The following is a 27,212-nucleotide window of genomic DNA, read 5'->3' on the forward strand; positions in this document are numbered from 1 at the left end:
TATTTCCAGCAGACTGGATGATTTCCAATTCAGTATTCCACTTACCTGAGTAGCATTGATGAGATTTTTCTTTCTGGCTGTTGACACAATGGATCCCTAATTTGGTTTTTTTTGGGGGGGGGGTTCACATTACTAAGCTGCAGTGTACTTTTGCCTTTGTAGACTTTTGGATTAAATTTGGCCCCCAAGAATTGCCAATATTTAAAATACAGTTTAGAACATTTGACGCGGGTGGCACTGTGGGTTAAACCACAGAGCCTAGGACTTGCCAATCAGAAGGTCGGCGGTTCGAATCCCCGCGATGGGGTGAGCTCCCGTTGCTCGGTCCCTGCTCCTGCCAACCTAGCAGTTCAAAAGCACACGAAAGTGCAAATAGATAAATAGGTACCGCTCCGGCGGGAAGATAAACGGCGTTTCCGTGCACTGCTCTGGTTCGCCAGAAGTGGCTTAGCCATGCTGGCCACATGACCTGGAAGCTGTACGCCGGCTCCCTCGGCCAATAAAGCGAGATGAGCGCTGCAACCCCAGAGTCGGTCACGACTGGACCTAATGGTCAGGGGTCCCTTTACCTTTACAGAACATTTGAAAAGGGATATGTGTAGATTGGGGTAGCCAACATGATGCCCTCCTGTTATTGGACTACAGCTCCCATCATACCTGATCATGGACTGGTTGATGGGAATAGTAGTCCAACAGCATATGGAGGGCACCATGTTGGCTATCTTGGGATAGGTAGCCAAAGAAGAAACATCTGCATTAAAGTAGTGATCTGTCTTACTGTAGACTTGCTCCTTGTTTATACATGGACCCCATTTGGATGATTGGAAACTTATTCACCTAGACATCTCTATCCCCAATAGGATGCTTCATTGCTGTTTTCGGCTCTCCCCATTCCCCAGAAGTCAGTTTAAAATACGCTCTGCAATATTCTTAATATTATAAGCACCATCTGTCTGTTTCCATCTTTGGTTTCCAGTGAAGCCCATTCCAGTACAGGGCCAGCTTATCCCAATATGTTGTTCCCTAGTGCCTGACAAATCCAAACCCTTCCAGCAAACACCGCCATTTAATCCATGCAGCTTTACCTGTCTAGCTGGCCATGCAAGTGGAACAGCTGGGATTTAAAACAAGAGTTTACTTGGAGGGTTTGCATTTAAACTTCCTACCTGCCAGTCTCAATTTTGCTTCTCTGGTTTGGCAGGAAAGAAGTGCCTTTGAGCTGAAATCATACTGACTCTAAAGGGTAGGTGGGGAAAGGAAACGAAGCAGGAGCATAATCCCAAATGTCTGTGAAAAGGATATGTCAGGTGGGGGAGCATAGTTAACTAAAATGACACAGGACCGTCCTTCGAAGAAGGATAAACGTGTTTGTGTAGTTCACAGGACCACACATTTCTAGCTACCTTAAGATTTTTAAAAAAAATATATTGAATTATATATATATATATATATATATATATATATATATATATTATAATGTATATTTTGTTTAGCAATAATGTTACTTGTAGCTGAGAGATATAACTTGTGTCGTTATATTTCTTAACATAATGTGTCATTTCATGGATAACGCTTCTGTTTGTGGCCTGTGTGTGTTTCCTGATGGGACACAGCTCATATGTTTTAATACGTTATTTAAGAACTGGAAACAAGTAGTTCTAATTCATCTCTAAACAGTGTCCTTATACATCTGTATTAGCCTGACCAACCTGCCCTGACACTTTAAAGGAGATGTCATTTTAAAAAACAAAAGAAAAAAACCCTTCAGTTTTGGCTTCTTACCACTTGATGGCAGTGAAGGAGCTAATGTTGCCAGGAAAGGTTCAGGGCAGGATGCTATTATGAATAACAAAATGGGAGGTACAAAGGAAGTTTCTGACACTTTGATATTATTCCCATTTCCAGGCGATTTTGCAAGTGACGGTAGTGGAGCAAAAGCCTCTAGATGGAGCTTCAGCACTTCCTAAAGGGGGGAAGAGAGCTTACCAAGCCTCCTTCAGGGGAATGCTACCTAGTCTGCTTTTAAAACTTGTATCAAACTTTATTTCTCTTCTTCGTGTATTTGGATGCGTGTTGTAATGATAAAAGCTGTTCGTTCACCTAGAAGCTGCGTAGTTAGTCTGCCTTTCAATATAAACTCCTAAGGCGCAGAGCAAAGATAAAACTAACTGAAGGATATAATAAGCAGGAAGGGTACATGCAACAGCTAATAAAACCAAGTAGATATGTTGACCAATAAAAAGCTTGTCTAAATAAGCCGGTCTCTAAAGCCTCACCAGGTCATGGGATTTTTGGGGGGGGGGGGGTGATGAGGGAGACAGTTAAGAGCAAGGTAGGTAGATTCAAGTGGTTAAATGTCCAAATTATAAGGAGAGATGTTGCATTTCTGGAAATACTCAGTAAATTGAATTATTGTGGCTCTGACGATCATTTCCATGGAAAATCCAGGGGCACTTTACTACTTTGTAAAAGTTCTGCTCCCTCCCCCTGTATTACTTTGAGGCTCACTGCTTTTCTTTTCTTCTTCTGTAACTTGGGGGCCACCACCAAAAGAGCCCTTTCTTTGGTGGCTGTCAACCTGGCAGTTTCCACCTATTATCACAGGGTGAGAATAGACTCTGGCCTTTTGTACAGTAGGTTATATTCCAACCTCTCAAACATCAGAGGTTTCTGTTCCCCTCCCCCTCTCTCCATCCTACATCTAGCCATGGAAGAAAGAAAGAAAGAGAAAGAAAGAAAGAAAGGTGTCATCCCAGTTCAGTGATGCATTTCAACCTAGCAAAGGGAGGGGCAGGACTCATGAAGGCTTGTGACTAGAGACTTGGCCTTGGGAGCCAGATTGGAGGACCTGAGGTTTCCCACTCCTGTTCCATCAAAAGGTGATCTGTGCTAGATCCTGGCGTGGAAAGATACATATGGGGGAAGGTATTCCCTCAATATATGACTGTTCTAAACTCAAAACTATGTGTAGTCTCCAATGCACAAAATCTGTTTTAGAGCCATTCTTCACAGCTAAAAAATCATCAGAGTGTGTCATTAGATAGCTATCTCTTTAATTGATGGTTTTTCCTCCCTGAATTATTTTGTGAGGGAAGGCAATGAAAGGATTCGTCAGTTTAGGAACTGTCAGTGACATGGGTTTTGGGGAAATGTTTCCTATATGAATTAGGGTAATTTTAGGGAAATATTAGGAGTATTAATGGGAACTTTTATCTGATACCCTAGAGAACAATCTAGTTTAACATGTTTGTTGTACTAAAAGCTTTGAAACTGCAAAGCATGCCTAATTCCATTTGACATCCATTCATTGTTACTAACGAACATATGATATTGAAAGTTTTTGTAAAGCACTGGAAAACTTTCAGCTCTACATCCTTGAGTACTGTACTAAAAGGCATTGGGTGAATAAAAGTTGGTGACTGCAAGGGAAAATTTGCTTAATGCTTTAGGAAAATGTTAACTCCTTTTGCATTTTTTAAATGTGGGTTTTACCTTTCTACAGTAGATGAATTTCCTCACATCAAGCAAACAAGAAGTGTTATTGGAGTTCAATGGCACAGAGGAAAACAATCAAGGAGGGTTTATCTGGCCTCATGACACTCCCCAAGCCAAACACCCTCCTGAGCTACACCCCTCAAACAGCAAAATATTTGGGAACACTTGTTAGGTCAGTGATATTAGGTAATGTGGAAGAGTGTGTTAGCATACAGAAGCCCCCAAGCATTGGCCTTGTGTGATATTTGAGAGCCTTTCTGCAGTCTTCCCCACCGCGGTTCCCTCAGGATGTTTTGTGCCATAGCTCCTACCAGACCAAGGCAGGATGGCTGGTGGTCAGAGATTATGGGAATTGTAGTCTCAAACAACTGACAGGCACTAGGTTGGGGAAGGCTGCTCTATTGCAGCAGTAGTCAACTTTGCATCCTGATAGTAAGGCAAGAATGATTGTTACAGTTTTTGGCAACAAGAAATAATACTCAGAGAATTATTGAGTTCCATTGGCTTTGCGAGTCTCCATGGATGTTGGTCCGTGCCAACAAGGGAATTGCATCGTCCAGAAGATTTTATTTATTTATTACTTTTATGAAAGATCACAGGGCAGTTTACAACATAAAAATGCAAAATGGAAACACAAAATGCATAACATAACAACAAAACCCAAAGATGAGACTATGGTAGCTATTACTCCAAGAATGACATAATGTTTTAGACTGGTGCAAAACACTGAAGCAATCAGTGCAATTTAAACTCAGAATTGTAAGTAAAATGCTGTATCAGAATATGAATTCCAGTCATGAAGTGGAGTGCCTCTTCTCTTGCTTTCTGCACCTGTCTTGCACTAGTCAATTTTATTCCAATGCTCTTTCTGGAAAAGTTGCATTCTTTAAGAAGAGCATGTAACTAATTTTAATTTATAGTGGGCTTTTGGCTGTTTCCTGGGTTGCCCTGCAGGCTATTTCAGCCCATGTGTAACAACTCTGTGAAAGAAGATCACAATACTACTTGCTTAGCTGATGCTGTATAAATTGTCACCCTAAATCAAAACTGTTCAGAGATTTATGACCATGAAATACTTGGTGGTGCTAAATTTAGTGGTGGAATAGGTAGCACTAACTTCGGGGTGTGTGTGTGTGTAATGTGTAACAGAACTGGTTGTGCAAGTATAGAAAGCTGAAACATATAGACTGGTTTTCTGTTTTGTTAAAAAATAATTCAAAGTCATGTACGGATTGGAAAACTGATTAAAAGAGTACATAAAAATAAAATCAACAGCAGGAAAACAAGTGGAGCAGCAAAAGATCAAGCAGCAATTATCAGAGCCAGACTTTAACAGCCTTGCCAATAATTGGCTGGAAAAGCTTTCCTGGAAAAAATAGATTTTCCTATCTGTCACTGACTTAGGAAACGGCACTTAGACCTGACAAGAAATAAGTGACTATACCCACAGTTGGCCTAATAAAAATGTTGCTGTACTATATGGCTACACTGGTGTTGGTATTTGCTGGCATAACTACAGCCAGTATAATATGGCCAAAATGTGGGTGGAAATTTACATGTTACCTCTGCAGTGTGGGAGAGAATCAGCCTGCTAAGGTACCAAATAAATCACCCATCAGATGAAAGCATGGAGTGTACAGAAGTGTTGGTAACTTCTTCTTTTTTTAGAAATCTGACACTACTTTGAACCACCTAACTCCGTAATTTGGGAAATCTGTGTGGAAATAAAGGGAGCTACTGGTATGATTTGTGATGAAGGACCTAGGTGGGTGGGTGTTTTTATGAAAGGGAACAAAACAGTCATTCTCCTGGCTTGCATAGCCACTTTCTTTTCTCTATCTTATAGATGAACTCTGCTGAACTATAGCTACTATGTTCACTGGGGTATTTTTTTGTTTTTTAAGTTTAATGAAAGGAGCTTGGGTGTTTGTGTGAATGCTACTAGAGGCTAGGGGACTGAGCTACAAGTCAGGAAGTCTTTGGTTTGAATCTCATCTCTGCCATTAACTTGCCATATCTTCTTAGGTAAGCCAAACTTCCCCTCAGGCTTCAGTCCATTCTCAGTCACCCATCTGTGATATGATGAAAACACTGACATTCCTCACAGGGTTTTGCATCATCTGGTTATAATCCTTACAGGTGAAGCATTGCGAACACTTGAAAAATCTCTATATAGAATATTGCCATTATTAAGGAAGTTATGTGTGCGTGATGCTCCTCCACCATGATATTTTACTGCTCTTCTCCAGTGCAGTTCTGAACTGGGGCAGTGGTTCTAGTATTTGCATTGCATAGTTGCTGTGCCCACATTCTCGTTGGCTATCCTTGGATGTTGTCAAAGAAACAGGTTTGAGTTAAAATGGCTAGTTGGGAGAGAGTAGTTCTTTTTTCGTACATGCCTCTTGGGAAGCCATTTATCTTCATCTCTCAGTTATTTGGGAAATTCTGCTTGAGTGGAGAAGCCTCCTAGATACTTTTTTTTTTTAAAAAAGAGAGAACGGGCTTCTGTGTTTTCTTTCATCAGACTTGGAGGCTTTGTGAGCCCAGGAGCATGGAGAGATGTACAAGTGTTCTTGGGTACAGAGGACCCCATGCTTCGTATCTGGTGAATGTATTATCTGCTTGGACGAAACCTAGAAACACATTCAGTCAATAGATTTGTGCTGTGGGTTTGATGTAATAAAGTTTCCAGAAATTAATTACTTAGTATTCTTACAATGAATGTCTTGCTCATTTTTCTTTAAATATGTGTTTCCAAAATGCAAGCCATGTTCAATTATTGTGTGTATTGTGTTAAAATGAGGACTGATAGACACATGCCACATTCTAACACACCCAATTCAGAGAAATAAGAGTTCTGAACTAAAAGGGGAGAAATAACGCTGAGTTGTGAAACGTACAACTTGGTGCTGGCTAAAGGACTCCTGAAAACAATGTGTGTTTAGGCTGTAGAAGACCTGGGACCCAGATGTTGAGCTCAGAGGACATCTGTGCCTGAAGTAAAACAAGATCACAGGTATAGGTAAGACTTAGGTATGAGTTCAGTGGTTTGCTTCCTGGGGTACGCAGAGAGATTGCTAAGAGAGTAGACATGACAATGACTAAAATCTGGCTTGTAGGGGATCCAAAAACAAGGCAGCATTATGAGGTTGTTAAAGTGAGGGAATGAAAGGGGATTAGGCAAAATTCAAATAGGTGTACTTGGGCATAGGGGAGCAGCTTCAAGAGAGAAAAGACCCCTGTAATGTAATAGGGAATGTTCCGGTAAGGGGTGGATTGGGCCATGTAAACGAACAAGGAGGACTCATCTGGCTGGTGCTCTTGAATGGATTTAGCTATCAAGAACATTGAGTGGCTTCCTGGGAGTCATACTGCAGACACTGTTGTTCTGTCTGGTGTGTAGTGTTGATGGAGGAAGCTTGTATCTCCTGGAGCTGTGGATGCAGCTGCTTTTAGATGCAAAACCTGCATCTGATGACCTTTTGTTTACCAGGCATTTTATCTTATTACTATTATTGCAACCTAGGTCCTTGGTGAGTCAGTCTGTGAACTTTCTGGTTCCTCATGACCTTACTGGCAAGAAGGTCAAGCACAGAGAAATCTACAAGACTGTACATAAGGTCAAGGTGGGGGGGTCGTTTCTTGTGGTCCTTTGCTTTTGCCAAACCCATCTTCAGCTCACTGTAATTGGAGGTTAACAGTGAAAGCCTTGTAGCTGTGTGTGTACCAAATATATAGCTATATGATTATTTTAAATGGTTTCTTATATTGTGTTATAATTATTGCAACCTGTCCTGGAATCCTGGGGTGAAGGATGAGTAACTCATTGTATAGCCTGCTGTGATGTGGAAGAATGTCCATAACATTTCTGAAGAGCAACAGTTAGTCACATGATGTTGACATATAGTGTAGCTGCTGTGAGAAAAGATGTCCCTTCCGAAACCTGAGTGGAAGGAGACTCAGAGAAGTGGAATGGCAGATATTCCCGTACAGCAGTTCAGTTATGGAACTCCTCTGTGGCAAGTAGCAATTGGCTTTCCAGGAAGCAGATGGATGGTAAATAGCAAGGCTGCTCTATCTGTAGGCAACCATCCCACCTTGACCCCACCCCACCCCAGTTTTTGGCCAGGAAGGAGGACAGATTAAAATTGGCTCAGGGAGGCATTGGCCGGAGAGTATAGGTGGGGAAGAGTTGAGCATACTCCCCTGCATTAATCCCCCCCCCCAATCCCACTTAACATTTTGTTGCAGCCGAAGTCCAATTTATTACCAAAAACATTTGGATGTTAACCACTGCAATGTGTAGAAGTGATTTTAAATTAGTCGTAGTGGTGAGAAAGTGTTTGGGTTGTTTGTTTTGTTTTGTTTTGTTTTTAAAGCAGGAAAATGAATGACAGCATTACAAATGGAACATGGAATATTCCCTCCCCCCCAAAAAAAAATATTTATTTTTTATGTAAAACTAGTAAATGAAATTAGTCTGCTATGATTAAAACAGATCGATAACATGAAATGCAGGCATGATCGATGCTCACAGTTAACAGAAACCTATTTTACAACAAAGTCTGGCTTTGTGTAGCAGCATGCACTTTAATCAGCAACGTGATGAATGCTTGGCCACTTGGAAGGGATGCCGTTTACAAGGGTGGGGAGGAGAGGAAGGATGGAGAATCAGCAGTAAGTATGTTGATTACAAACCTGAAAGTAAATAACAAAGGTACTTGTGAAAATCCCATTGCCAGCTTAGGCTGAAATGTGTAGCAGTCCCCTCTGTGCCTTGGCAATAGGCTGCTTTATGGAAGTGATGGTGATGCTGAAGATATCAGCCTAGTTCTCACTGATGTGGTAAATCTGTGCTTGGGCTATGCCACTTGAAGCTGCAGGTTAGGGGCTCACTTGATTGAATGAACCTACATACCCTGCCCCCTCCCAGATAGAAAACTTGATATTGGGGGCAGGGGTGGGGGGGGGGGAGAGAGAATGCTCACTCTCAGCCCTCTCATTCACATCTACTTGCCTATTCCGCAAAGATGACATATTGCTTTTTTATGGAGCATTCAATCACAGGAGTCCTCACCTGCAGTCTGAAGTGGTAGGGCCCAGACAGATTTACCCTTAGTGAGAAATAGTCCTTAGACGTAACACCAAACCATATCAGAGTTGATTAGAATGCTGCCCTTCTGTACGCTTTGGATCAAGCAGTCACCATCAAGCTTGCCTTGTACATTATGCCCAGGGGACTGCTGAACTTCTGTGCCTACAGTCCACAGGGAGAAGCAGCTTCTTAGAGGAAAGGCATTTCTTGCTATCAGTTCTGGATTAGCTCCAGGATGCCTGTAGATTGAATAAGAACAGTTTTCTTTGAGCATTTAGCATACAGTCATGTCCATGCATACTGGAAAGAAAGTTCCTCTGGAAGAGAGATTCTAGGTTTTTTTGTTTTTACCATTATTTACTGAAAGCCATAAATGAAATTTAGTGTGGTGGTGGTGGTGTTTAAATCCCCCCCCCCCAATAATAATCAAAATCTAGAGCCAAAATCCATCTTTTGTGGTTACTGGAATGACTCTAAGTTTCAATTTGGCATTGTACATACTCTAAAAAGCTATATTGATATAATTTGGACTAATTGGTATGATATGTTTAATTTGGCAAATGGAAACCTAATAAAAATTATTGGGGGGGGGGAATAAAAAGCTAGATTAGTGGAAACCTCTCCAAGGTCTGGGGTTATATGGAAGCAGTTTATATTTGTCTAGAGTGCAATAATATAATTTAATAAATATGATAATTATTTATTAACAAATAATAGGTAGCAACACAACAATATTCTTACTGTAGAAACCAATTAGCTGTTACAGCATTGACCTAACTTTGAGGCTGGTGTAGACAAATAACTGTTGCCTAAACAAGGCACCATGCTAAACATGAATCTTCACCCTCGCTGCCTTCTCCCTCCTTCTACATCCTCCCCCACCCCTTAGGGTTTAATCACAATTAAGTGACAGATGCTGAACACAATTTGTCCTAGTCTAATTGACTGCAAAGTCATGGTCAATATTGCATTGGCTAACTCAACTCCTCACAGCCATGTCCAAACATAATGAAATTGTGTTAGTGAGACATCTTGCTGAAGCTGGAGGTGGAGGTGCAGATTTCTAGCCCCCAAATTACTTAATTTACATATATAGCATGTTGAGTTTCTGTGTATAAATAAAGCCACTTTCCCCTTCATACTTGCATTCATAATTGTGTCTCCAGAGTGAACTAATTTTGCATCGTTTTCTCCTTTGGTGGATCTGAGGAGTAGACTCTTGAGTGAAAAGATGCACAACGTCTTAACTTTAATTTTCTTTAGGTGATACAATTTCAATACCACAATAAGAAAAAAGGCCACACTCTTTTGCACAAACAGGGTGTATTAGACTAATCAGAAAGGATGTTGATATTAATTATCCTAAATATAACCTATTTTCCTAAATTCTGTTGTTGTTGTTTTTTTTATCAGTTTCTTGATGAAATCTGATGCATGTTTTATCAGGGTGAAATTCCACTGTGTTTAAAAAAGTCTACTCCTCAGTAAGTGTGTTGTGGTTTACAGCTGCAAAATAGATTGGTGATTTCAGCAGGTGCTCATATCTTGCCTGTGAAAATGCAAAGATTTTGCCTTGATGATGATATCCTGAATCTTGTATAGTTAATAGTCTTTTCCTGCCTGCATCCCCTCCCCATTACTCAAAGCAGTGAAAAGACCACTTGAAATATCATGCTTTTTCTACACAAAAAGCCCTTTGGTGTAGGAAAAAGCATGAGGCCTGCATGGAGACAGTCATGGGTGAGTTCCATGCCTCTGTTTCAAAGCCTCTGTGTTCTCACAGTACATGTAGCATGCATGTAGCAACACAGAGATGATTCCTCACACATGCAGCACGCTCCACCCGATTATCCCCTTCTGGCCTGAAATGTTTTGTGCTGAATTAGGCTTGTGCTGTAAATCTGTAATGAAAACAGTGCTTTGTGCTGAAGGTTTGACAGGCTAATTACAGTGCTGCTTTAATTGTCTTATTTTTGACTTCTTATAGTTTTAGAACCTCTTCCAGATTTGACCCACTACAATAGTTTGTGCAGATGTAGTTCTAGAGAATGATGTATGGGAGAGGATGCAATACCAGTATATATCCCGCTTTATTACTTTAATCCGAGATGAAATATCTCTCTGAAACCAAATCCTCATGCTTAGTTCACTTGACAAGACTTTCACTTTATACCAAGCAGTTTCTTAGGGGTCGTTAGGATACGTTTGTTTGAGGCTAGACTATTGTGGTGCTTATGTAAACGCTCAGCATACGTTGCCTTTGACATGTTGGCCATTAAACTAGTTGTTTTCAGGGTATATGTAATGATACTTTGTAATTTAGACACAGCTTTGTTCCTCTAGAGAAGAGGTAGGGATTAACTGTAACATCTTTTTTCTGCTGGGTTTTCTTAGAAACCGAATTTACTTACGCATCTGTGCAATTAATACAAAACACCCAAGCTTCATTTTTAAAATAATAATAATGAAAGTGAACTGAGATCAGGGCAGTGCTATTGTTTCGTTGCACTTCTGCAGTTTCCTTCTCATGAAATGCAAGCCGACGCTGCTGTGAGTGAAAGCCCTCTTACGCAGACAAGCAGAAACAAAGGTTGCTTGAATTCTGCAAGAAATTAATAGAGATGCAATTTTAATATTAAGGGCACCACATTAGCTGAGGCCTTGCAACTTGTAAAAATGAGCATAATAGCTGAAGAAAAAGGGAATATTTTAGAAGATACGCAGATGTATTAATTTTAATTTGTCCTTTTGATCTGTTAATTACCGCTGAAGATTTATTGACTAATTTTAAGGAAGCAAGTGTTTGAAAGTTTCTGGCAAATACTATCTTCTTGTAATGAGCACATGGCAGTGAAAGAAGTTAAGAGGAGAGCAAAATTAGATTGACTGATTGTTCAGTCATGTGGGCCTGGCTCGCTGCATATCCCGGCTGAAGAATGATTGCTCAAATTACATTGCCTCAGGTCCCTGCACTTGGTTGGCTGTCTTCTCAGATCTTAACAAGGTTCTGGGAATTCATTTCTGACAAAGTTTGCTTTGTGTTTTTCAGGATGCTTCATCGGCAGACATTAGGAAAGCGTATCGCAAGCTTTCGCTAATATTGCATCCAGATAAGAATAAAGATGAAAATGCGGAAACCCAGTTTAGACAAGTAAGTGATGCACATACAAGCATTAAAATGTATCATGTGATCATTAAAACCTTGAATAAATATAATGGTGATCGTGGGGTATTATTTTTTTGAAATGATTAACCTGGGGAAGTTTGGAAGCTTTTGTTGCCACTTTACTATGGTCTAATGCTTTCAACTCCTACAGAAATTTAAAATGGGTAAAAAACCCCCACCATGTGCTGTCATAAGTTAAACATACTTAGATAATGGGAATGCTTAGGGTTGGGAACAGGACTTTGTGGACTCCTTGACTCTGTTGTTGTTGTTTTACTATAGTGCCACAATCTGCATGTTTTGCATTGCAATGGAAAAATATTTCATCAAACATGTTAATGTTTAATGTGTATAAAATTAAGCTTTACTCTGTGGGTGTCTTTTTCAAAGAAGGCCTAATACATGGTTTTTCAACAGTTGTTCACTTGGAATTTATAATGAATACTACTGGAACAGTAGAGCATGCTTTGAAAGTTGGATGATGGTGATGATTTGTTTGTATCACAGAATAATTAAATTGCTACTATCTTGAACAGAAAATTACTGAAAAAAGGGAAAAATATTTAGTTTACACAGAATGACCTGAACTGATTCTTTGATTCTAGGAACTGTTCTTCATTCTTACTTTTAAGAGTACAAAAAAGCCCAGTATATGTGCAGTATTGTGGCAAAATATTCTGGCTGTTCTGTGCACGGTTGCTGGTGTGTTGCTGTTTTTAGAAAAATAAAAGTATGCTTTCATTCTAGTTGGTGGCCATATATGAGGTTTTAAAGGATGAAGAGAGAAGGCATAGGTGAGTTTATTTTGTATATATTTCAAAGCAGGGGTTTTTTTTCCATCTAAACTGAGCCAGGTTAGCCAGAATTTTATAGGCTCTCTCATATGTGCTAGGTTCTAGCCTATGTTGGTAAAAGAACCAGGTGATAACTTTATAATTTGTAATATAAATATGAGTTTTTAGACTGCTAACACATGCTTAGTGCAGTAGTTCATTCCCTCTTAATTGTTAAACTGATACTCAGATTCTCCAACTATAGAGTAAGACCTGTGGATTTTCACTGTGGCCAGTGCAATCTGATTGTGGGTATTGCTGCTTTGCTCAAATCCTTTCAGTCTGAAAAGCCATCTTCCATTTTTCAGGATCTCACCAAAAGTTGTGGACTTGGGTTATTTTCTCCATGGCTACTGTAGCATGTGCTGACTTTAATACACTCCCCCCCCCCCCTCTCTCTCTCTCTCTCTCTATATATATATATATCACACACACACACACACACCCCTTTAAAAAACCTAAACGATACGACAAAAATAGGAATATTTGAAAAGGCTTTTAGTTATTGCATATTATTCAGACGCTTTTTTTCTTAAGTACAAAACATAAGTATTCATGTACCTGTGAGAACATAATTTTACCAGGCAATTGCTTGTGCTTGGGTTGCTTTCCAGAGGACTGTTGTATTTTACTTTGGACTTGTGGTTTATTAGGATGCTCACTTTACTGTTAGTGACCCAGATATTTTGGCCAAAGAAAAGAAGGGCTTGCTGCCAGCAAATGAGTTCTGTTTAAAATATCTCTAGGTTTTCAATTCTCTGAGTAGTGATGCTGAAAGTTCTCCAGGAGGTTCTTGGCTTTGTGGAAACCTTGGCATGAGTCCAGGTCTCATAGTAGAGATTATCTACTTTCAGATAATCCTCTGTGTTGAAAGAGCCATGGAACAGTGTTCAGAGGAGTTTTGGAGATTCTGTGTATGGTTTTTACCCTGCCTCCCACTGCAGTCTTTCAGCTTGGAGTCATAGATCAAGGAAGTTTAGGAAGTTTAACAATAGGGGGTCAATGTCTGGTGTCAAATGGTTGCAAAAGGTATGAACTAGTTTAAATGCACCCCTCTACACTCACACACACTTAATTTTTTTGATAGTGTTTATTTTGCATGTTCATGGCTTTAATACTAAATAACCTGTGTTTTTGTATGGGTTTATTTTTACATCTCCCCAGTACATCTATGTACTTCCACAACCACACTGACCACTGCCATGAAATTAAATTATTTAGGGATTTCACATAATGTGTATATTGGAAATCATGTAATGAAATTATCTCAGAAACGTGTTTAATTGAATTGGTGCAAGCCTTCATCGCCTTGTGTAAAACGAGTTGCTGTAAACAATGATTTTTTATGGTTATTCAGCTAAATGCCTAAAAATGGCTCGTGATGATCCCTGAATGTTCCCTGACAGCAAGTATTCCCTTAAAAAAAATTTTTTTTAAGCCCAACAAACTCTGCTTTGAGACATCTCTTTCTAGGACTCTGCCTTTGGGAATTCTTGGCCGCTTGGATTACAGATTCAGCTGCAAAAACTGCACTAATAACAAATATAAAGGCTATTTCTCTTGCATTAAAATTCTTGTTGCCTCTTGATTAACAGTTATTTTAGGTGGGCTTTCCCCCCTTCCTTAAACCATGTGCTTACCAACTAATTACCAAATAATAAATTAGTTTCCCTTGGTTCTTCCTTCAGATTCATGTGCTCCAGGTTTGGTGGTCCCTGACTTTGTTTAACTGTGGGCAGATGCTCAATGGACCATCATCTCCTCCAAGCACTCAAGTTTCTCAGCCTTCCTTAGCAGGTTGTCAAAGCAATTTTCTCAGTATGTAGCAGCTCAATCTAACTCCATCTACACAGCAGTAAAAAACGTTTCAAATTTGCTCTTCTTTTTTAAAAGTCTCATACTGAACGTCAAGGCGGTGATTAAAATCGGCATGTTTTGTGCATACACCAGAATTTTCTTTTGGGAAGGGTTTGTTGTTCTGAAGCTGCCCACACAGTACCTCCAAACAGCTGTCCAGCCTCCCCCCAGCTCAGAAGCGATTTGAGTATGTGATGTGAAAGAAGTATAAAGAGGCTGGAGTGAGGGCCGAATTTTTGTTTGAGTTTTCTTTTCAGCTCCTCTTGTGTCAAACCTTCAACCTGCTTTTTGAACTTGGGGGAGGCTAAACAGCAGTTTGAGGATGCTGTTTGTAGCAGGACCCACTGGGCTCTTCTTAAGATTTAATATCTACGCTTTGCTATGCTGAGTAGGCAAATGAGCAGGAGATGAAACAATATATGTAGTTTGATATTGGGAGCTACTCTTAATCCAGCTGCATTTACTGTAATATTACAGAGTAAATATGTTGTTGCTTGTCTTTAATATGTAGTTGAAAATGGTTTCATTTCCAACAGATTCTTTTCTTCCATTAGATGATATAAAATATAATCTGAACAGGCTGGTGGTGTTTTTGTTTTTAAAAAAGCAACCCTAATGACAGATCAACAACTTATCAGTTTTAAAATCATACAGCTTTTCTAATTTAGAAAAGCGTTTTTAAATGCTTGTGGATAGATTACTGGAACCAGTAGTTGGGCATCAAAATAAGTGTTCTAACACCAAGGTTGAATCCTATAGCACCTTTTTCATAATGAAGAGGTTTCTACATGTACCATATGGAAAGTATATGAAGCGAGTACATTTACATTATTATTATTTTTGGCAACAACAGCAGGATGAAAGGGAGTGTTTTCTCCCCTTTGAGCTTAGATTTTAAAACCTAATTTCTCTGCAGATATTAAATGGGAGTGAGTTCCATTGATTTTGCAGAAAGTTCCATTTAAATGTGCATAGATTCAGAATTTTGAGATTTTAAATAATTGAAGACTCTAAAGATATATGTTTGAAACAAGCCCATAAAAGTTGGGAATTCTGAAGCATTGTGTTAAGCTAGCTAGACTATAGTGGCATTGCAGCATGCTGCATAAAGCTGAATATGGGTGGGCGAAATATATTTCTTTGTCCTCTTACAATTTCATCTTTACAGTTTACTAGAAGCTACAGTTGTGCTGTGGAATAAGCAACTAGTTTTGGTCTGTGGTTTTAATACCAAATTTCTGTTTTGAATATGAGAACTTATTTTTGGCTAGCTTTAACAATAATAACAAACACAGTGATCTCAGGTTTTACTTAATATACATTTCACAATAATAGTTATCTGATTGACGTGTGTGCATTATAGACCTAGCTCTATGTTGCCCATATTTTGGAAGTGTGCTAAATCAGAGCATGAATAAGATGCAAAGAGGACATAAAGGCAGACTGCTTTGTGATTTCCTTATTTGCTTAATTCTTATGCATGCCTCTGAAAGTCCATCGTAGGTGATAAATTGATTTCTGCAAATAAGTACTTTAATGAATCATCTGTATGCTTCCTAATTAACTAATTTGCTAAATGTGAAAAACAAGATTTAAAATTATCAGAGGATTCTGAGTAACTTAAGGATCATTGTTCATATACGGTCCTAAAAATTAAACAGACGTCTTAATTTTTAAATACAGTGCTCAATTACCATAGAAAGGAGTGATTTATTTTTTGACAGTATATATTCTAAAAAGTGGGTTATAATAGAAGCTATCTTCCCTTAAAATGGCCAGTCGTGTGAGCCATAATGTTCATTGATAGTAAAATCAATAGAGCATTGATTCTGGAACTAAATCCTTGGAGACTTTTGTTCAGAATAGCAGACGTAGCCTGGTAAATACAGAGTGTGTTTAGTGCATGAAATTTTCATGTGTCAGATCTGGACGCATATAGAACAGATTTTTAATATATTGTAAATTTAAGTGTGGATTATCAAGGTCTACGATAGTTCCAGAAGATAAATATTTAACATTTCACCCCCTTATTAGTCCATAACCTTTAATGTCTCTCTCCCCCCCCCCCCATTCACTCACTGTTTGGAGATGTTTTCGGTTTTAGTTTCAATAGTTTTAAAGGGGGAAAAATCTATTTCATGCAAGCACACTCTGTTTCATGCAAGCACAATATATATTAAGTATTTTAAAATTTTATTCTTTGTTCACCATTTTTACTTCTTTCTTATGTTCACATTTCAAATTACTGATACATTCTGAAAAACCCCATGGTATTGAAATAGCTAGTTTTCTTCTTCTTTTTGTTGCTCACACTAAAACAATTTTTCTAGGACATTTGAGACCCCCCCTTTTCCCTTTTTGGAGAGGAAAAACAGACATACTCCTATCATTATAGGCATGGCTTAAACACTTTTAATCTTTTATAGTGATGGCTTAAACTAGACCCTAATAAATACATATTGTTTCTGTTTTTATATTGCACATAACAACCGACAGAGGTGGCAAAGTTATGTAATATTTATCCTGCTAATATTCAGCAATGCAAATTAGCAGACTGTTTTGCTCTGACCAACAAATAATTAACCGTTTGTTTAGAACAAATGAATCATAGGGCATCTTAATTTTTTTCAATGAAATCTACTTTATACAAAGATGTAGGGCTTTTTTTAAAAAAAAAGAAGACAATTTTTTAAAAAAGAAATTATTCATTAATCTATCTCCAAGGTATCAATTTAATAACTATCAAAGTAGCTACTGCAGTTGTTGCATTTAAATTGATTTACACGTCAAGGCTGGCAGTTTAGCAGCTGCGCTATTATTCCGATCGGTCAATTTACTTGAGAAAAACCTACTACTGAGTCCTACTGACCTGCATGACAATATAGGCCCTATTTCTATTCCTGTAATTAGGCCTGCGACTAACTCAGAATATTTTTAATTAAAATATTTTGGTCAGTGTGTTGCACCAAATTAGGCTTTTCAGTGCCGATTTAATTCTGGAAATAGCGTGATTAGAATATTCAATGAGTCGTGCTCCATTTAGGATTAATTTTAACATACAGTATTTTAAATGCCTCAATTCTAAATCTTCCTAATAATAGGCTTGTCAGGTTTCTATACTAAAAGTTATCTACTTCAGTGGTTTATGCAGTTAAGAGTTGTGTGTGCGTAAATGATCACTAGTAGAACTGATTTCAAGAATAATAAATGTAGAAAGAATTTATTTCTAACAAATGGCTTTTTATATGAAACACACACAGAGAGAGAAAAGAAGGCAGAAAAGTCGCTAGAATAAAATGCAAACTTAGCAGCCTATAATGTTTCAAATTTCATTCCTTTAAAGAAAATGCCAATCACTTGTACATTGCAAGTCATTTCTAAATTAGTTTTCATGTCGAAGGAAAAAAGTTTAATAACGTTACACCTCTGTTCAACAGGAACGAGGTTGTTTTTCCCCATATTTTTCTAAATTAAGGAGTCAAAGCTAGCAAATGGATTTGGTGGTTGTTGCTTCCCACTTAAAACCATCCCTTTGTAATTCTTTTATTCTGGGAACATGACCAATGATTGACAGGTAGGTTGAACATATGGTTCATTGTAGAGTAAAAACATTTCTCAAGTGAATCAATTGGGGGTGCTGTTAGAACAGTAGAGCTACCCTTTTTATCCAGTCGCTGAAGAAGATTCTGTTTACCAGGAGCCCAGATTAAAATGTTGTTGCTGCTGCGGAAATTTAATATTTTTGAAAAGTGGATGAGTAAAACAAAATTTCCATACTTTTCTCTCTCTTTCTCTCTCTCTCTTAAAAAAGCAAATAGGTTCATTTTAAATGCCTCATGAAAGCTTGTTTGTTTTTGCCACTGTAGGTATGATGATATTCTGATCAATGGGCTACCAGATTGGCGACAGCCTGTATTTTACTACAGACGAGTGAGGAAAATGAGCAATGCAGAGTTGGCATTGCTGTTGTTCATTATCCTCACAGTGGGCCATTATGCTGTGGTTTGGTCAATCTACCTGGAAAAACAACTGGTAAGCATCGGAAATAAGTTTTATTTAAAATCGCTGCAAAAGTGTTCATCACACCCACACCCTCTAAATTAGTTTCCTAGTAATTACAGACTGACAAACATTCCTCACTTGAATCCAATAACTGAGTATGAACCCCTCGGCAAAAAAAGAAAAAAAGAAAAGCCTTTTAAATGATCTGCAACATTTAACAATAAAATGCAAACCATTTTGCTTTCTGTATTGGTGACTTTCAGGGATCTTTTTACCTAACCCTCCTGGCAAATTGCACAAATGCAGGTTTTGGGGGTTCTTCCTCCCCCCCCCCCCAGCTTCCATTCTTGATGTTTGAAATTCATACTCGCCTGGGCTTTTAATGTCTTAATGGAGGGTCCCCTCCCAACGCCCAAATTGAAGTGTCTTTCAAATGTGATAAATGTTCCAGGGTTAGAATGGTAAAATGACAGAAGCAAAAGAAATGTTTTAAATGTTGCTTCCTTCTTGTCTGCCAGAAAGCAAAAGAGCAATGATTATTTACATGCAAAATTTGAACTTTAGCATCTGTTTGTTTGATTTTGTGTTTTCAGAGCTAACGTATTAAAGTTGTCATATGAGGAAAGAAGTTAATTTTTTAAAAAAATAAGAGAAACTTTGATTGCTGTAGATATTTGCATGACTGGCAGAGCTGGACTTCATGTGTGCTTAAGGAGTGGAGATGCCATGGTAACAGTTATTGTTAGATGATTTTACTTAATCATGTAGCTCCCCCCCCCTCGCATTTGCATAAATGCTGTTCTGTTCTGCTCTTAATTGGAGAATCTTCCTAACAATTGCAGAGCACATGTTTCTGATAACCTCTAACAGTTCCCCCCCTCCTCTCTGTATTAGGATGAGCTGCTTAGCAGGAAAAAAAAAGAGAAGAAGAAGAGGGCAGGAGGGAAGAATATGGAAGAAGCGAAACTTGGTGTAGACAAGAATGAAAGGTGGGGAAGGAAGCGCTGAAATAGTTCTTGCCAGGCAGGCACATAAAAGTAGCAACTTCTGAATGTTTTGACACTTGGAAAAGAAGCTTTGTAGTGTTTGTTTAAAAAAACAACCACAAAAAATAACAAGCAATTTCCATTAGTTCTAATAATTTTTGAGACATAGCTGTGGGTTGATTGTATGAAATTAATACATTATTGGGGGGGCGGGGGGAAACCAGCAGAAAGTGTGGAAACTTCTGCCAATTTAAATTTGGTAGTTTTTCACTTTGAGGGGAGGAATTAACTGCAAGGAGTTTATTGCATGCAGGATATTCAACGGGATCTTAATTTTCCAGACTTATCTGCTGTTAAGGGTAGCATAGATTATAAGCTGGCACTGTTTGGCCTTAGAAGCAAAAAAGATGTTAGGAAAATGTTCTCAATCCTGTGATACAGTGCCCCCCCCCCCCTTTTTAAAGCCAAGAAACAACATGGGGGGAAATAGTGACATTCAGAATACTCCGAAAGATACCACCATTCCTTCTATTGATTCATAGAAAGAAATAAAGGGTTTAAATAGTTCACACAGCAGGGGCATGAACTGGATCAATGCAGGATGGAGAGCACAGACCATTTTGCCTGTCTTCAGTTCTGATGACATCAGTGAGTAATGCTTCAGTGAACTGCAAATGACATTAATTTTTATGTATTGGTTTGTTTATGCTACAGACTTCATATCTGGTTGTCAGCGCTTGTGACTGGTTTGGTGGTAGTTTCTCTCCCCCCGCCCCCGTACTGAAGCCGTCAAAAAGTCTGGGGTTTATTCTGTGAGGTGCAGGCAAGCCCAATGTTTAGGAATGAATATATTTGTTTTATTGATTATGTTCTACATGGAAATATTTACATGGTTCCCATAGTGGGATGCTACTTTCTTTAGCCCTCATGTTCCTAGTTGGAGGCTTTCATCACAGTGTATGCAACAAGACATATACACATAAATTACTGAATTATTATTATTATTTCTATAGGTTGCTAGAGAAGCCACAGTGGCAGGACCTTCTTCCATGCAAGCTGGGAATATGGTTCTGTTTGACAGTAAAAGCACTGCCTCAGCTATTTCAGGTAAAAATGCAGAGTTGTGTGTTTCCTTTTGTTTCCTTTTGTTTCCTTTTGTAGTTTTGGAAACGATTCCACTTTTCGTTTAATTCTCCCACAGAACAGCATTTGGTTTTATTTTTAGGAGTCTTCTGCCTTTGGCCAAGTAACTATTTTGAGCCTAGAGAATGTTTCATAGTTGTAAAAACAGTGGAGCCCCAATGGTTCCCATATAGGAATGATAAACACTGAATCATTGAGAGCTCGGCTAAATAAATGGAAAAGGAGGGGAAAGCGTCACTCCTAAAATGAGACTTCTGAATCAGCAGCAGTGTGTTGAAAGACTTGCCATGTATATTGGACCCTAAAGCATTAAAATATGAGTAATTGCTCATATTTTATAGCATTGGTATATCAGTAATAAAAATACATAAATGTGAGCAGTAATAATTCAGGTTTCAAAAAGGTGGGAAAGCAAAGTATTATTTAAAAAGAGCGCATTTATTGTCATTACTCTGGTTTTTCTTCTTCTTCCTCTTTAGCAGAGTACAAATTTAATAAATTATTTGAATGTCTTAATGCCTCAAACTGTACATTATCCCTGAGTTAGGGAGATGTTCAGAACCTAATTTAGCATAGTCTGCTGAAGTGTGTCTGTGTGTGTTCCTAAGACTTATAATTGGTTCTTGGCCAGTGTTATAAAACAGTACTGTACAGTATTACAAGATTGGTGCATTTGTGGTCAGTTTATTAAGAAATTTATTAAATTTGATTGAGGTGAGAAAGCAACACTTCTGTTGCCTAAGGTATCATTGTACAAGATCTCCTTTAATAGCTTGTTAAGGCATTTTAATTTTACACACACTTCTCTGTATTTGGTATAGACCATGCAGAGCAAGACAGGTTAAGCGTCAAATCTGCCCATCATTAGCAACCTATTAACCCAGACCTTGATACTGTGCCGGTATCTACATGGATAACAGAGCTCTTACAGGCTGTGCTAGTGCTGGCAGATGTAAATTAAAAACTAAGAGGACGAAGCAAAGCAGTAGAGGAGAAAGTTTTTAGCCTCTAAATCTCCCATGTGTGCAATGGATAGTTTTGAGCTTGTGTGTGACTGCAAAGCCTCCAGAGAGATGGAGGACTTGGTGGATCAAGTCCATTTGACCCTTTGCTAGATAAACAAGCTCATGAAGAAACTGCTGGTTCCTGGTAGGACTTGAAACAGCTATGTCTAGTTGGAAAGCCCCTCTTGTCTCCTGCTCCTGACTCTGTGAGCAAGTGAGAACAGGCTCTTTGATTGGTCCATGATGCATATCTTCTATCTGGGGATTCTATTTTGACTTGTCTGCAGTTGAGAAAGAAGTGTTGATAAGCACCACTGCAGTGTTGGCCTTCTAGTGTTGCCTTCCAGTGTTGCAGAGACTGCTTAGTGGATAAGGAAGTTTGGCTAGAGGAGTATGGCAAGCTTTAGGGCCTGCATGGATGCAGTATGACGTGCGTGTGAAAACCATTTTTGTACTGGCTCTTGGTCCAACCTGGGGAGTTTGGAATTCTGGATCTCTTAAATTCCTCCTTGTCCTTAGTGCTGGTAAATGCAAGACCAGTGAATAATAAATAATTTTGCCTCCAACCTAGTTGGATGAGATGAGTAGACCTATACTAGCCTAACTTGTGTCCACCATCAACTTTGGCCAGAGATATATGAGGTAGGGATGGTCACAATGCATTGTGGCTATTTTACCTTATGCAGGTACAGTGGTACCTCGCAAGACGAATGCCTCACAAGACGAAAAACTCGCAAGACGAAAGAGTTTTTAGTTTTTTGAGTTGCTTCGCAAGACAAATTTCCCTATGGGCTTGCTTCGCAAGACGAAAACGTCTTGCAAGTTTGTTTCCTTTTTCTTAAAACCGTTAATACCCAGGGTGCATTGCTTCGCAAGACGAAAAATTCGCAACACGAAAAAACTCGCAGAACGAATTAATTTCGTCTTGCGAGGCACCACTGTAGACTGGTCTTGATTGGTTGCCCCGGTGTTGGATACCAGGGACTAATTTGGATTATTTCCGGCTACGTAGCACTCTTTCAGCTGGTGCGATCATCTTGAGACTGCTACAGTGGTGCCCCGCAAGACGAATGCCTCGCAAGACGGAAAACCCGCTAGACGAAAGGGTTTTCTGTTTTGGAGTTGCTTCGCAGGACGAATTTCCCTATGGGCTTGCTTCGCAAGACGAAAATGTCTTGCGAGTCTAGAGATTTTTTTTTCGCTTTCCCCCCCCTTTATCTAATCTGCTAAGCCTTTAATAGCCTTTAATAGCCTTTTAGCAGCTAATCCCCTAAGCCTTTAAGCCTTTAATAGCCGCTAAACCGCTAATAGCGCTAATCCGTTAAGCCGCTAATAGGGTTGCTTCGCAAGACGAAAAAACCGCTAGACGAAGACTCTCGCGGAACGGATTAATTTCGTCTTGCGAGGCACCACTGTATTTGAGATGCCCTGAGGAATTGTACTGGGTCACTCCAGTATACATGTTCAGGCCTCCTTGTCTGGTGCAGTTCATGACACTTTGTGGCAGTTGTGTAGCTGTTCCAGTTTGTATTGGGCCTTGCACATGTAGAACATCATGTCCTGGATTTGCTGTTCTGAGCTGGACAAGAATCTGTTGACTGGGATAGTAAGGATGGTCTACCTTTGAAATGCTACGGATTCTTCAGGTTTACAGAATCAGAATGCAGCAGAGGAAGTAATGAGAAATTCTGGAGAGAGGCCAGTCCACATCTTGGTCATTATATGGCATAACTGTGCACTGGTGTGATCAGCATAAAGCTCCCCGCCCCCCAGGCCCTTCTCTTTCTCTTTTCCTCCCCCATCCCAGATCTCAGCTCTATAATTTACTGAAGAGCTGGGATACATGGTACTTTGCAATCTGCTGCATTAGGTGAATATATCTTGCTAAGTTTTCCTAGTTGATGTATAGGCTCTTCAGCTCTGATGGATGGTGATGCAACTTGAGTTTTCCATGACAGTTTTGCATGATTCTTTCCTGGCAGACTTGCTCATGTATTTCCCAATTACCACAGTAAGATACTGCTGTTCAGTCAGAATCTATATCAGAAATGTTGAAAACAGCCTCTTCTCTAGTAGCTTGTTTGCATTTGATTTGGGTTCCCTCAGCTATGTTGATGCTGCTGAGAGTTGTGGAGGCTGTTGCATGCTGTTTGGACTCATGGGGAAGACCAGTCTGACCAGACAGTGGTTATCTGGTTAGAAACATAAGTGTCTCGTTGAAAGACGTTTCCTCCTGCTTAAAGGATAAGGTGGAAAGCTGGAAATGTGAGCTCAGCTTTGTGGGAACAGGCACATGATGATGTTGTAAATACTGTTCACTGTTGATGTGAATAAATGGTAGTCATTTGCAGCCTTAGGATTTGGTGTCATCAGTATGCTCTTACTTTCCTGCAACTCAGTTCTGCCCTTAGCCAGTGTAGGAGGTGATAGTTGGGTAGAGGAGGAAGAATTAATGAAGATGGAAGTGATTCTGGTGAGGAATCCTCAGACCATGTAGTGGGGCACTATGCCTGTGACAGGTGAGCGTGAAATATCCCAATCTCAGCAAGTCGCCATAGGGGTATGTTGCAACTGTGTTTTCTATATAAGCTCTGTCCCTTCTTGGAAAAGAGCTGATTTTGCCACCCTGGCAAGTTACAATAGCCTGCAGCGTATTCCAGATGGCACTGCCCTTGAAGATGATTCAGAAGCTTTAACTTGTGCAAAATTCTGTGGCTGCTTCTTGCTATTGGGATATCCGCATCCATCACTAGGCCCGATGCAAGGTGTGAGTTAAAGCCTTTTGAAGCCCTTTATGATCTGAGACATTCCCACCTTAAGAGCTGACTCTCTCTATACCAGCCCCTGAACCACTTGCATTTGGCAAGCCGGGTCTTGCTCCATATATTCTTATAACATGAGATTAGGACATCTACTGCTAGGAGCAGGACCTTGATAGTAGTGGCCCCAAGGTTATAGAATACCTTTTTGTTGAAGTTAAAGGATTTTCTCTCCTCCATCTCTACATTTTGATTTTTTGATCACTATTTTGATTTTTTTGTAAGACCTCTTTATTTTGGCAAATCTTCTTGATTTGACTTTTGTCAAGGAGAGAGTGGATTTGTTATTGAAGAAAATTTTAAAAAATTATTACAGTGGTACCTCGTGTTACGTACCGCCCCCCTTATGAATGCTGCAGGTTACGCACTCCGCTAACCTGGAAGTAGATGCCCCTTTTTGCGACCTTTGCCCTGGGATGCGAGCGGAAGTCGCGCTCCGGTGGCGCGGCGGCAGCAGAAGCCACCATTAGCGAAAGCGCATCTCATGTTATGAGCGGTTTCCTGTTACAAACGGACCTCCAGAACGGATTAAGTACGTAACACGAGGTACCACTGTACAGTGTTTTGTTTTTACCCGTATTAAGCTTCTTCCAGCGCGGCAAAAGAAGCACTTCACTGTTTGTTTAAGGACAGTAAAATTCGCAATGGTGAGAAAGGTTGGAGCATATTTTTTTCCATTGATTGGGAGGATGTTTGTTACTCCCTATGCCTGATGGAAGCAGAATAAGGAGGGAAACTACATTCTGCAGCAGAGAAAGCTTTCAAAGGCTAAAGCCCACGCAGAGAGTATTTGTAGTTTATCCTCAAGGTTACAAAGGCAGCGATGATAGCAGCAAGATTCCAGTCTTCAACATGAGGAGCAGGCTGTTGTAGCCAATGTTGTAGATAAAGGGGGCTCCTAGCAGCCAAAGCCGTGTGCTCCCAAGAAATCAGTCATGCACTGGGGCAAAGCACAAAATAACAAGCGTTATTTACCATGCCTAAGCTCACCCCTCATTAAAGCACATTTGTGGGGGTTGAGGAGAGCAAGGTTACTTCCTTCCTTCAAAGTTCTAAGCAGCTGAATTGGTTTTCTTCTGACTGTTAAAGGACAGAGATGATTCTTTGTTCTTGAAACCAAGCAATGGGTTTCCTCCCTCCCCTGCCTCCCCCTGCCCAATTAAAACTGTGTTGTGACTGTGATTTGGTTCTAGAGGTCTCCTGCGAGAGTGGAAGTTGCCTCTGCTTGTTCATGGGTGATGTTTTCTCCTTCAAGACCCATCATGCCACTTCATGCCATTCTGAAAGGCTTCTCTGGAATGGCTTTTGCATGCATGGGGGGCTGTGTGGGGAGGACCAACATACAGGGCTGAAGCAGAATTGGGCATTGGTAACAGTGGTAACAGTCACCCACACCTACCCCTTGTGTTTGAGCAGAAGCGCTTTCCATTTAACTCAGGATTGTTGGTTTTTTTGGGGGGGAGGTCTTTGGATCCAATCCTCTATGTTGTTTAATATAACATAAAAGAAATGTGAGTGGCAGGATATCCATTTACATGAATCACGTTGCAAAGCTGCTACCCGCATCTGATTGTCATTTATCCAACCACACGTTTTTCATTGCTCCTGCCCCTTTTCTTTTCCCCCTAACTGGGGGTTGTGGGGGGGTGGGGGGAGGAAGGAGGAATACACGAAGGCACTTAAAATAATTAAGGTAGTTCTTTACTTGAGAAAACTGCTTTGTATGCATGTCCACAGGTTAGCCATTGTCATTTTTACTGTTCTCTGCTATGCCAGCTGTTCTCTGTTCTCTAGAGTTGGAAGAAAAATGGTGTGCAGGTTTCAAAGCATAATTTTTTGAGAGCTTTATTTTTAATTATTTTGTGGAGGATGGGGAGGAGGTAGATTAAGATGGATTTCTGATGCGCAGGGAACTGATGTGTACGTTTAACAAGTGGGGGGGGGCAGCTGAAGTGCCATTTAGGCATGCTTCCAAATCTTTGCCTCTCAAGTGAAGGCGTCTGCAAGTCTTCCTTGCACTGGGATCTCGGGAGGGCATCTCAGGTGCACTGATCTCTCTGTGCATGAGATTTGCAAATAGTGGCACTGGAGGTCTTTCTCTGCAACCTTTCTTTTGTTTAATTTAGATGCTGAGGTTTGAACCTGGAACAGGGGTAGGCAACCTAAGGTCCGTGGGCCTTCTAAATCCGGCCCGCAGATGGTCCGGGAATCAGTGTGTTTTTACATGAGTACAATGTGTCCTTTTATTTAAATTGCATATCTGGGTTATTTATGGGGCATAGGAATTTGTTCATTATTTTTTTTCCAAAATATAATCCGGCCCACCACATGCTCTGAGGGACGGTGGACCGGCCCAGGGCTGAAAAAGGTTGCTGACCCCTGACCTGGAAGCATTTCCTGGCAAAGCTCTGCTATGAATCTCTGGCCTCTAGAACAGGAGTGGCCAACCTTTGGCCCTCCCGGTGGTGCTGAACTCCAGCTCCCATCATGCTTAGCCTTTAGCCATGGTGGCGGGAGCTGATGTGAGTTGGAGTCCCAGCAATCTCTGAAGAGCCAAAGGTGCAGGAACTTGGTGCAGGGAAATGACGTTTCCCCGCTCTGTGATGTGTTGATCAGCTGTCCTGCCATGTCCTGTGTAGAATCCCCTCAGATAATTTGGATGGCCTTCTATAGGCTAAAGCTACATCGGGGTGGGGGGTGGGGAGAGGAGGTTGGCCTAGCATTCCAAAAGTGTATGCTCTCAATTTTAGTTAATTACAAAAACTGCCTAGATAGCTGACCCAATGAAGCCAAGCAGGGCAAAGGGAGCAAA

General features: G+C 40.0%; 1 protein-coding gene across 1 annotated transcript in view; it reads left to right on the forward strand.

The window, feature by feature from the left end:
• Nucleotides 1–27,212, forward strand: part of DNAJC1 (DnaJ heat shock protein family (Hsp40) member C1) — a 73,702-nt gene that overhangs the window by 7,442 nt on the left and 39,048 nt on the right. The window contains exons 2-6 of the mRNA XM_080974457.1: nucleotides 11,640–11,741; nucleotides 12,504–12,550; nucleotides 18,313–18,478; nucleotides 19,343–19,437; nucleotides 20,448–20,541. Coding sequence (XP_080830583.1) covers nucleotides 11,640–11,741; nucleotides 12,504–12,550; nucleotides 18,313–18,478; nucleotides 19,343–19,437; nucleotides 20,448–20,541 — 504 coding nt within the window. The remainder of the gene's footprint in view (nucleotides 1–11,639; nucleotides 11,742–12,503; nucleotides 12,551–18,312; nucleotides 18,479–19,342; nucleotides 19,438–20,447; nucleotides 20,542–27,212) is intronic.

This window comes from Podarcis pityusensis (genome assembly GCF_964106645.2).
Source record: "Podarcis pityusensis genome assembly, chromosome: 12".
In the NCBI taxonomy this organism is placed as follows: Eukaryota; Metazoa; Chordata; class Lepidosauria; order Squamata; family Lacertidae; genus Podarcis; species Podarcis pityusensis.